Consider the following 12,635-nt stretch of genomic DNA (forward strand, 5'->3'; position numbering starts at 1 on the left):
TTAGCCAGGATTCAACAGCTTTTATTTCAAATGACTCACTTGTAAAACAGGCATCAGAAAAAAAGGAGAAAAGTAAAAGATCTGAAAAAGATAAAACCATACTTTTAGAGTCATTAAATAAAGATGATCACAGAAAATTTCCTGTATATTTACAGTTTTAATGCATAAAACACATCTTTTTCTCTGTACTAGGCACCAGAAAATGTAAACACACTGGAAATAAACCTGGATGACATTAAGTTATTAAGAATATGTTGTTATACACGTTCTCCCACAGAGTGCTACAGTTATTGCATGGCAGAGGGACCCTGTACAGACATGAATCTCTGCATCGGCATTCGGCAGTGTGATCTGTGTGTAGGTGTGTTTTGCTTGTGTGTTCTTAGGAGAACTGAAGAGTAATGATGATGTAATGATGAACCCATCCAGGATTTTCATACAGGTCCACTTTAATCTTTCACTGTTCAGTCCCATTCCCGCTGCCAGTCTAGCCCTCTGACTGGTCATCCAGGTTTATTTGCTGCAGACTAACTGTGCTTTTCTTGTACTACACACAACAAAACATCACACGGCGGATGGCGGAACATACGGTTACAGCATCATACATGGAAGGACAAGCATTTTGGGTGTCACACAGGTCCAGAATTTCAAATAAAAAGGCAGATTTCCAACTCAGTAGTTGGGACCACACTGCCAGTTCTTCTATTTTTTTTACCACTTAACAAAAATCTGAGACGCAGAATCACAATCAACCACTGATACAGTACCTGCTCTGCTATTTAAAGTTTAGTTGAGACATACTGCTGTGATCCCAGGATTCCAGTGGTGATTTAATTTCCCTCAAGGCGCATGGGAGACGGTGCACACTTCAACAACAAGGAATATTTTAACTGGGTTGGAGCCCAGTCTGCACTAAACTTAACTCATTTGGTTTTGAAACACTTCAAAACATCACAGCAAGGCTACCAAAGGCACCCAGGGGACTGCGGGACCGCCCAGCAATTACTGAGACTTAAAGGGAATGTTTGACATTTGAAGGTTTGTGTTGTTTTTTTAATGCAGCCATCAACTTGATAAACATGGACAAGTTTACCTTCGGTTGACAAAGTATACTGGGTAATGAGATGTGTGTGTATGCACGTACGTGTGTTTGGGTGTATAAATACATATAACGATAAAAGACGTCAAACAAAGCCTCAGCTTTGTTAAACATTAGCTCCTGTAAATAACTACGCTAACTGTGCTAATGGCTTCTGTTTGTTAAAGAGATGTATGTTCATGGTATTCAAGATGAAAGAGTGCAGTTATTGCAGTGTGTCCCTGTTATGTCGCTAGATAACTAAGCAGGTGAGTCGGTGACCAGTTCCAGAAAAATCTTTTAGCTAGCACCTGTAGGTTAAGAATTGCCCTAGCGCTATGTAGCAACTAGATGAACGGAAAGATTTGAAACAGTTTTAAAAAGTCAAAAATAAAAATAAAAACTGAAAACTAATCTAATCAACACACATTGATGTTCGTCTGACATATAAGCGAATATGTAATAAGGATAAGCTAAGGGTCGAGTAACTCTGGCATCTTAATTGTGAATCAATTGCCGAGCAGCTAACAGCATACAATAACGCAAAGTCTAGAAATCGGGAAATCTGTGATAATATATTTACATTTACAGTGTGAATTGTTTGAATTGTGATATATTAGAGATTTTGCTTAACTTAAGAGAGACTTCAGTTTGCTTGTTTTTTTTGTTTTTTTTTTTGGATCATTATGAACAGTGCCAGATTAGCATATCCGCATATCGTCTGCTAAATTAAGCTAACTGCATCTTAGCTTCAAGCTTTACAGCAAACATTAAGGTTCTTCTTTTTTTTTTCAAGAAAATATGTACTTATATATTTAAATCTGTGTATGTGTGGCGAAAACAGTAGTTTAAGATTATATGTCAGCAAGCCCAAGCATAACATATTTTACTTCTCCAACTTTAAAATATTATTATATAATTATATAATACTTTATAATAAAAGTATTACTATCAAAACAAAAACCATAAAATAGAAAAGAAAATGGAACAATTTAATTGTTTATTTAAAAAAAAAAAGTCTACTATAAACCCAGAAATTTATTATGAACCTTGGGCAAGTGGTTTCCCTACAACTGAAAACCACTGGTGTATGTAATCAGTACACTGTCTGCTGTGGGAATAAGCTGAACCCGCAGAGACTGTAACAAGACAGCTTGACTTCACACGTTTCAAAGGGAAAATGGCTGAACTGTTTGATCATTAGTGCAAAAACAAAAGTAACACCTACTGTATTAGCAGGTCAGCGAGACCTCATTTCAGCAGAGGCTAAAAAAACCTTGAACCAAAGTTTTTCTGAGCTGAAGCATTGACCTCTCGCCTCTGAAAAAAAACAGGAGATTCACATTTTTTTTTCACATAAATACAGTACTGCTTGGATGATTATCTGCTACGAGGCTGTGCTTGCCCTAAAGGAGCAGGGAGGGAAGGAAGAGGGACCATTACAATATACAGTGTAGAGAGAAGGGAGAGGACAGGTAGCATAGACCAACCACAAGACAGCCAATTCTACTGCAGATACTGAGAGACTACTCACTAACTATCCAGTTCGGTAATGATATCATCTTAGTATTACAGACACTTGGAGTTTTTGCTCCAGCAGCTTTGTTACATCTCTTTTGTTTTCTTTGTCTTTTTCCGACAACAACAAAAAGGAAATCAGAAAAGAAGAGGAAGATGACTATAGACGCAACATAGCGGTTGCCAGGTTTTTTTTTTTTGCTTTGCTTTTTACTGCTTCAATCCATTGTGATGTCATCTTGGCCCTCTAAAGGAACTGCGGAGAAGGTGTGTTGGGGCACACGGACTGTCCTTGCTGTATATAATCAGAGCTGTAAGGACATGGATTGGTTGGAAAATATGGCTGTTTTCTTGCCATGTTGCTGCCCTCCACTCCCCACCCCACCACCTCATCCTCTGGACTCCATCCTTGTCACTTCCACAGCTGAGTGCTGAGGGTCTGGCCTGAAGCTGGCGATGGAACTGCGGGCCAACCGGCCCCAGGGGCGCCTGATTGGCTGGAAGCAGCTGGCGCAGGCCCTCCACCACTCAGAGCCATGCCTGACATCTGCTGGGTCATCTGAGATAGAAAACAGAGGAGAAAAGTTACTGTTTGAGTTCATCAGAGCAAACACAGAGTTATTCTGTCATTTCAGAGTCTGGAGGTGGGTGTTGGGGTTTCTCCATCCTTTAGCTCCACTTCCTGGCTTATTTCCAACCCTCTTTAACTTCCCCACTGTTCCTAAATGCTCCCTGCCCTCTCTCCTCTCTTTTCACAATCCCTCACCCTCTTCCACATCCCTGACTCACTCCCCTTCACCCCCTTCTTCCCTCCATTCGGTCTTATCTATTATGAATGTGCTTTGGTGCAGTGCTGCTCACTTATCTGGTCATCAGAGAGCTGAGAGTGAGCGTGTGTGTGTGTGTGTGTGTGTGTGTGAAGTAATGCATGTGTGTCAGCTAACCAAGCACTCATCAGCTCACCGTTCCATCTCCTGCACAAAATGCACGTGCGCGCACACACACACACACACACAAACACTTTCATGCACTGTACAGCTGCGTTAGTGCGGACTACTGACTTCCATACACAGGGGTGAGGACACTTTGGTCATCACATTTTAGACAGAACTTCAAAGGGAGCTTTGAGGGTTCAGACTTTCAGTCAGCTTCATGTTTGGACTTTGTTAGGGGCAGTAAGAAAGGAGTGAATGCAATAGGTTAATAAAAGACAACTATATAAAACAAACAAACCCAAAGCATCTCAGAGGCAGTTCTCTGAATAATCTCTGTTGTAAGATGTAACCTCATACACCTGGGTTCAGAGAGCATAAGAAGATTCAGATATAACACTTTAACACCTCTTAATACCACTGGATTTGGACAGTATGGACATGCTTTGTTTTTCTTTTTTTATGTAATATCATATGATATGATGGTGTCATGCCTGTCCATGTGTTCAACACCTTTTCTCTATGTTATCTTTCATCCTTACACATAACTTAGTTTATGGACATAGCATATTACCCAAAAATCTAAAAAGATCCTAATCAGCTGGTTACAAAGAGACCTTTCCATCTTTGGACGTGTCCTACTTACCAAAACAGAAGGTATTTCGCGACTGATTTATCCATCTCAATGTTTATATGTTTCCAATAGACTAATCAAGAATATAAATCAAATTAACTTTAATTACATTTGGAGAAATAAGCAACATTATATTAGGAAGAATGATGTAGTGAAGTCTTTAGAAGAAGGCGGATTGAATGTGATTGATTTTGAAGCATTGGATGGTTCCATCAAACTTAAATGGTTGCAGTCTTTCATAAATAGCTCAAATAATATTTGGTTTTACTTCCCTAAAGTAATCTTTGAGAAGCTTGGTGGCATTGAATTTCTCTTAAACTGTGATTTTGAAATCTCCAAATTACCAATTAAATTATCTAATTTTCATAAACAGGTTCTCCAGTACTGGAAAATGATTTACAAGCACAATTTTTCTCCACATACAAATTCGATCTGGAACAACCGATGTATATTGATAAAAAGAAAATCCTTCTTTTATAAGGATTGGATGGATCACGAATTTGGACCGTTCTACACCTTTTAGACAATGACGGCAATGTATTATCGTATAATAAATTTATTGATAATTATGGCTTAGTATGTACTCAAAGTAAATTCATTAAAGTTGTGAAAGCCATTCCCCCTGCAATGATTCAGATGACTAAAGCCAGTTTAACCTATTCTTCCTTTATAATCCGTGAACCATCCTTATTTATCGATGACCGTCAATTTAAAGGAAAGACTTGCAATAACAAATTTTTAAGGACAATTCTAACCAAGCAACTTTTTCCTTCTCAATTAACAAGAAAATATTTGTTTAAAGATTATAATTTTAGGTTTTTGACCAAGTATCTTTCCTTTCCAATTCCGCCAAAAGCTAAAGAAATTCACTTTAAAGTGTTAAATGCCATATACCCGTCCAAGGATTATCTTCACAAGAAATTCAATATAGATACGAACACATGCACATTTTGCAACACTGATACTGAGACTACAGAGCACCTTTTCTACTCATGTGAAAGCACCAGATCTTTTTGGGATGGTTTCCAGTACTGGTTAACCTCTAAAAATATTGACTGCCCTTCTCTAACCTTTCAAGTAATTAGAGTTGGCCTACAAACAGAAAATAAGAAAATAGAATTTGGGATTAACAACCTATTTATAGTCGCAAAATTCTTCATTCATAAATGTCGCTTCTTGAAAATTACTCCGATCTTTACTGCTTTTAAAAATGAAGTCTCCTTATTGAAGGCTTCATTAGACAAATGTAATGTTAATAAAGCTCACACCTTACTTGATTTTTTGATGCTGCTTCTAAGCTAATGTAGACAGACTGTATGTGCGTAGACTGTACGTTTTCCTTTTTTTTTCTTTTTTTTTTCTTCTTTTTTTTAGTATTATTACTATTTTTTTTTCTTTTCTTTTTAATTTACTTATATCTTACTTTATAAGGAAGGACATTAAGACAATTGTATGCTGCTGGAGACTTCTATTACTGTGCCTTTCCTTTCTTCTTTGATTGATGGCTGCTTCGTTCCTCATCACCTATAATTGTACATTTTTGGTGGGTCTGCTTAAGTTCTGCGATGTATTTTGGTACATTGTACAATAAAAAAAAAAAAAAAAAAAAAAAAGTTTATGGACATCTAAGGTTTGATTTAATTGAATCTAAGATTCCTCCATCAGCTGATGTGATCCAAACGCACTGTGGCAGGGATAAATGGCTATATAAATAATGGATCCTGACCACCCTCTGCACTTCTTTAACACACTGCTGGACACTGTTTTCAAATTCAAATGTAAAAAAGACTTCATTTCATATTTTTGGATTTAGAATTTGATTAATTGAATTCCTTTTTCTCTCTGTTTCTATTTTTTTTTTTTTTTTGACATTTTAAGCACATCTGTTGATCAAAGCAGGGATTATTTTTGCATATTTTTACATATTTATTTTTGGCCTTCAGGCTTCTTTTGGGCATATACTCTACTAGGTAAGCTACTGTGGTGCCCTGCACTCCCAGTTTTAAACCCTAAGAAACTTTTTTAAAAGGGTGAATCTATCCATGAGACCAAAAACAGGCTGTAAACATTTCCATTTCATGGCTCAGTTTAGGCATTTTAACATGAGAGTCTATGGGAACTGACTCAAACTGGAGCCTCAAGTGGCCATTACATGAACTGTAGCTTTTGGTACTCGCACATTTTTATTTTTTCATTTTATTTAATTTCAGTTGCACCACATGAACTTTCTTTTGTATTATTACAGTTTATATATTTTGAATTAAATGATAAGGACTGATTAATGAGAACTTTTAATTGTTAATGCTCTCTGATTTTTTTAACCCATAACTAGCTAGCCACAGTGGCAATGAGGGAACAGTTTGACATCAATAAAACGCTCAAAAACATCTTTAGAAAAACAGAGTGACGCGATGAGAGGATTGCTGTGGGGGATGTGGCAGTCCTGAAGATATTAAGAGGGAGAACAGGTGTTGTTGCACCATCATGATACATTTCTGTGCCAAACCCCCTCCAGAAAAGTCAATGTAAATCCCTACATGCTGCCAATGCTGTGCAGAAAAACTGAAAAATCATGCAATGAGGATGTAGTCAAGAAAATATTAACAGTGAACTGAGCTGATGTGAAATTCTAATTTTGTAACTTCTGCGTCATATTTAAAAATTCATTCAGATTTAGCCATTGTGATCTAGGCTGAATAAAGCCGACCTGAATCGCTTCATGACTCATTTGTCAGGCCCTGAAAACTCATTCACATGAAAGCTGGTGAATGCTCCAAGTTCTCTTGAATCCTTTCTGGATGAGACAAAAGACTGAATGTCTTTGTGGAATGTTCTTTTTAGAGGTCTACTGTATTTCACGACTGCCTGCTCTGAACATTGGATAGAAATATACATTGGGGACTTCACTGATACAATCTGACTGCATGATCCTACTTTAGAACCAGTGAAGTACAACATTATGTAACTGTATACATAATAATCCCTTAAGGTTGTGACCACAGAGAGTATTCAAAAGACGAACTTCAGGCTCTGTAAAGACAATGTGGGGTGTCTTTTCCTTGTAATGGTTCACAGGGTTGTGATTTCTGTGTAAAACGTCATATTTCCTCTTTCGATTTAGAGACCATGGGAAGAAAAGATTAATGTAACTGTCACGTCTTGCGGGCAAGCCGTGTGTGAATTATTAACGGACCCAAGATGTGGCCTGCTTAGTAGTGAGCGAGCTTTATTAACACGAAGGTGAAACAAACAGGAACGTGGTGGACAAAACCCAAAACCTAAGAGTAACCTAAACTGGGAAAAGCTAAGCAAAAACAAACCTGAAACCTTGAAACATGAACCAGAGATGCAGGGAGACGTAGAAAACATAGGGAAACCACACAGGACGACGGAGGGAGATACACAGACGAACCAGCGACTACTATGACAGAAGACACGACTTAAATACACTCAGAGAAACACAGGGAGATTACACACAGGTAGGGGACACAGCTGGGAGTGATTAACATGACGAGACAAGGGAGGCAAACTGAAAACACTCACATGAGACGCAGACCTTCACAATAAAACAGGAAACAAGAAATCACTACACAAAGACGCAGACTAGATACAGAGCTAAACCCTAAACCAGAATCACAAATAATAATAATAACTAAAGCACCAGAGAACAAAATGATCATTCAAAAATAAACCAAAACATTAGAACTCAAAATACTGGGTCGAACCGACCCAGAACCGTGACAGTAGACACATAAAGGGGAATTGCTGCTGGTGTCTGTTTCACATCTTTCCCTGGACAGACAATTTTTCACATCCAATTTAATTTTGTTCTATCAGATGAACCCTTACTATGCTTCCACATTATAGACTGCAATCACCTGCACCAGTTAAATACGAGTTTAATAATCTAAAAGCATTTCTGTCAGGGATGTGATTAGAAGTCACCAAAACTCTCTGAATGTTGGACTAATCTTGGAAGGACTCACTTCACTGAAAGGAAATCCTACAGCAGATGCTCCTTCAGTAACATTAGCTCTATGAATGGCCATGAAGTGGGCCATTACAACATTAATGAAGGATTCTACAATATACAGGCATGTGAAAAATACAGTTATGAAACAATTCAGGCACAAACACATCAACTGCCAAGGAAGGCGGTGGAGGGGTAATGATTTGAGCCATGGGACTTGGGAATCTTGCAGCAATTGAGTTGACCATGAACTCATCTGTATACCAAAGTATTCTAGAGTCACAATGTGAGGTCCAAATTGGGTCATGCAACAGGTGAAAGATCCCAAAAACAGCAGCAAATCTACAACAGAATCAATGAAAAAGAAAAGACTGAAGGTGTTGGAGTGGCCCAGTCAAAGTCCAGGCCTCACCCTGATGTGCTGAATGCTGTGGCTGGACCTTAAGGAGCTGTGACCCGTGATGCATGTGAATTCATGTTATGAGATTCTTATAAGACGAACAGGATGAAAATGATGAAATGATGGTTCCAAATGAGATAATCACAGTTGTGGACAACATCAACAGGACAATGGGTTGCACCCACACAGTTTATGCAACAAAGCTTTGTTAGCCTCACCCTCCTGAGACCCAGCACATTCATTATGTCCTCTGCAGTGGGAAAATCTGAAAGATACTTTTTTTCCCTTGGTTCTCAGGAGGTTAGATGGTAGGTCTTAACTTTTCACCTTCTTGTCCAAATAAGGTTGATTGCAGCTCCACGAAATCTACATGGTGGTGGGTAAGACACTATCATAGAGGCTTCAAATTGGGAAGCTAATATACCAGTGGATGGCATCGTGGTAGCTATGACCATCTGTTATATACAGTGTATGGTATTATTATGTAATTTCATTCCAAATTGGCTAGAAAAAAAGTTATTACCAATGATCAAGTCACACAAATCATCAAATTGCATTCTGCATTCTAAGTGGTATTAAAAGGTCCTAAATCAAAGGTTATATACTAAGTAATGTACTCTTCTGTTCAGAATTAGGAACAAAGGAATAAAGGCATGTGACAGAATATAAGAAAAAAAACTCATATTATTATACAGTAACCCTGGTTATAAAAAAGATTGAATAGCTGATTAAAGCTGCACCTCTTGGGCTTTTACTAAATTGGTGAGGTTATTACTGCACTGTGCTCCACACAGAATTGGGGAACAGAACTAAGTGTGAATCCATATATTCACAGCAACTGGAGTGGGCAAAAAGCTAAATGTTAATCATCATTCTGACTGCACTTTAATACAGAGATTTGAATTTCTTCCTGTTACCTGGCCCATACTCCACTGTCCTTGCTGCATGCTGTACATGTTCTGTCCTTGGTTGGCAGGCATCGCACCCTGCTGCATGCTCATGTAGCCCCCATTTGGCAGGGCCATGCCAGACACCACGGCCCCTCCCCCCATCATGGTGGTGGTGGGTGGGATACTTCCAGCCACTGCTGTGGCGTAGCCCTGTGGAGTGAACTGCATCTGAGGCTGGCCCATGTACACACCGCCTGCAATACAAGACAACAGAGTAGTATCAAGCGAACATTTAACTAAACCTAGAAGTGCAAACTTTGCTTTCAAATTCAAATATAAGAATCTTCAAGAAGTCAAACATCCCAAAAATCCAAACAGTAAAACAAACAAACGTACTAGCACTCATCCTGTAGAGATGTTGAGAAACAGTAAAAACATAAAAACAAACAGGGAATGAACAAAGAACAATGAGGTGAAGAGCTGCATGTGATATCCTCTTACTGGGATTTCATTGAAGTGCGACATCTCTAACAGGTCACCAAAGTGTGCTGCATTCAGTGTGTGGCAAGAAGACGGATGATAATAGGTAAAGGCAGATTCTTGACATTTTTATTAAAAATGATGACCTGATGAACCTTCTCAGAGCCAAAGAGCCACTAGCTGCTCTTGTATTGCCCAAATGCCATCAGCAATGCACTGGGTCACTGTGAAAAAGTGATAAAAAGCTCTGGTGTAACTTGAGGCAGATGAGATGTGTAGTTTGTGGACCTTGGAATTTTGTCTGTTATTTGAAGACAATGTTGTTAAATTGACTTTGTGAGACAATGACCTTCAGCTGGTACTAAGGAGGTTATCAGCAGTGGTTAAAACAGCTGTAATGTCAGCATTTCATAGTCTAAAGATACAGTGACTTTCCTAAAAACAGTGAAATGCTTCCTGCAGACTGGCACTAAGTTGCCAGGCTTTTACTGCAGCCACCTTCAGTGGTTTTTCTGTGGGTCTCTCTGCCTTCAGTAACTGAAAGTATGCTCTAATGGACTGACATCAGATGACTGTATTGTATTAACGAATATACACTTTCTTTCCTTGAAAAACTGCAGAGTTGCTATAGCAATATGTTTTGGGTCATTTTCATTGAAGTGGTTGACTTTGTCACCTCGCTGCAAGGTACTTGCAGTATATAGAATAAAGTCCTGTATGCCTGTATGGTGGGAAACCACACAAACTGGTTACTGTGCAAGTACAAAAACAATTTCCATTTGCACTATGAAGCTGTATCCAATCAGTTTTGAAGCATTTGGCTCAATCTGAGCTCATGAGTTCATCCTTCTACTTCTGTCATTTACATCATTAATAAATAGAAACTTGGTTCTACCATGTTCGACAGATGAGTTTTCTCCCTACTGTGGCTGGACTCTTTATCAGGGCTGGACTCTTTCTCTTTCTCAAAAATGGGGACCGGAAGTTATGTTCCAACTATAGGTTGATCACATTCTTTATTCTCCCTTGGAAAGTCTATGCCAGAGTACTGGAATGGAGAATCCTTCCATTACTTGAACTTCAGATCCAGGAGGAATAATGCGGTACTAGTCTACATGTGTTTTGCTTACTTCAAAGGCTTCAATTGGGGGTTCTTTGAGAAAATGGGGTATTTAGTCCATTGTAAATGGCAATTTGGTACCTGTGCAACCACAGCAAGAGCCTAGTCTAAATTGCCAGCATTAAATGTGGCTCATTTACAGTGGGTGTTTGACTCTGCCAAGGCTGCCTTTAATCACTGATTCTGTTCATAGTTTTTATGAACAGAATATCTAGGTGTAGCCAGGTGTTGGAGCGTCTACACTTTGGAGGCTTCAACATTTCATCTTTGCTTTTTAAAGATGATGCTCTATTTTGTTGCCTTCATTAGGTTGTGTTCCGTTCCTCGCACTGGAATGGTTTGTAGCCAAGTGTGAAGAAAGTGGAAATAGAATCACCTTGATTCTCTGCCAGAAAACAGGGAAGTGCACACTACAGGTTTTGAGTTGCTGCCCCAATTGGAGGAGTTTAAGTATCTCAGGATCTTGTACTACCAAGTAGATCTTGTACTTGGTGAGGGAAGAGTGGAGTGGGAGATTGACAGACAGACTGAACCAGCGTCTGATGCATGATAGGGTGAGTAGCTTGGTCATTCAAGAGTAGAGCTGCTGGTGATCCACAGTGATTATGTCTCCTAGGTGAGGGGTTTTGGGCATGTCCTACGAAGAGGAGACCCCCAGGACTCACCGGAGATTTGGCTGGTGTTGGAATTTTCATGCGTATCACATGGACTTTTGGCTGAAACAATCCTTGGATACAGGATAAGACATCCACAGTTAGCTCATTTAAACCAGATGATGATGCTCAAGTTTCCTGTGTGACTTCCACTGGATGTTTTCCAGGAAAAACCAACTGGTAAGAGATCCTGACCTCTTACCAGTTACATAGTTCACCCGGTATGGGAACACTTCATAACCTCACAAGAAGAAACAGAACAGGTTGTTGGGGAGAAGGACATCTGCAGAGTTAGTCTGATACCATCAGGTGGGCAAAAACAAACTATTTTTGCCTGCCTCTCTGCTTTGTTCTGTGTATGTACAAAATGAGAGACTTTCCTCTCATATTATAATATATCCTCTTTAGCACAAGTCATAATGCCTCACAGGTTTTAGTCTTTAGCTGTTATAAAGCCACAAAAATCAGTACAGATCCATGGACAAATAACTAATCCACAGATCACTGACGAAGCAATATTTTTTTGCCTTCTGTATATTCTGACATTCTGATCACCTCATTGTTGGCTGCACTTAGAGCCTTTCTGTTGCAGCACGGAGAAGTGCACACGGTCCCGCGCACACATACAGTGCATGCAGGATGAAAGTCTGATTTTTGAGCATTAGCCTGGCAAGGTTCTTTTGGCTTTGATCTCAATCTGCATTTATTTGGATTCAGAGAGGACAATACGCAGAAAGCCCTTCAATCCATTCCTAATCCTTGATACATCAGTGTAAACATGGAACACTATAATCAATGCATGTGCCTGCTGTAAAAATCTGCTGCCTGTTTCCTCCCACCAAGCAGAAAACATGCAGCACTAATGCTTTCTCACACAGGCTGATGTATGATGTATGTGTGAACGTCCGCCTACCTATACATCCTCGCACAGGCGCTCATGCACACTCTCCTGACACTTCA

At 39.2% G+C, this 12,635-nt stretch overlaps 1 protein-coding gene across 4 annotated transcripts in view; it reads right to left on the reverse strand.

Annotated features, from left to right (window-relative positions):
* Positions 1-9: 9 nt before the first annotated feature.
* smap1 (small ArfGAP 1) overlaps positions 10-12,635 on the reverse strand; it is a 144,937-nt gene continuing 132,311 nt past the window's right edge. For all 4 annotated transcript variants that reach the window (XM_039622043.1, XM_039622042.1, XM_031741137.2 and 1 more), the window contains 2 exons: positions 9,450-9,676; positions 10-3,155 (listed from right to left, as the gene is read on the reverse strand). In XM_039622043.1, the coding sequence (XP_039477977.1) occupies positions 3,009-3,155; positions 9,450-9,676 (374 nt within the window). In that variant the 3' untranslated portion in view covers positions 10-3,008. The remainder of the gene's footprint in view (positions 3,156-9,449; positions 9,677-12,635) is intronic.

The sequence above is a fragment of the Oreochromis aureus genome, linkage group 13 (genome assembly GCF_013358895.1).
Source record: "Oreochromis aureus strain Israel breed Guangdong linkage group 13, ZZ_aureus, whole genome shotgun sequence".
In the NCBI taxonomy this organism is placed as follows: domain Eukaryota; kingdom Metazoa; phylum Chordata; class Actinopteri; order Cichliformes; family Cichlidae; genus Oreochromis; species Oreochromis aureus.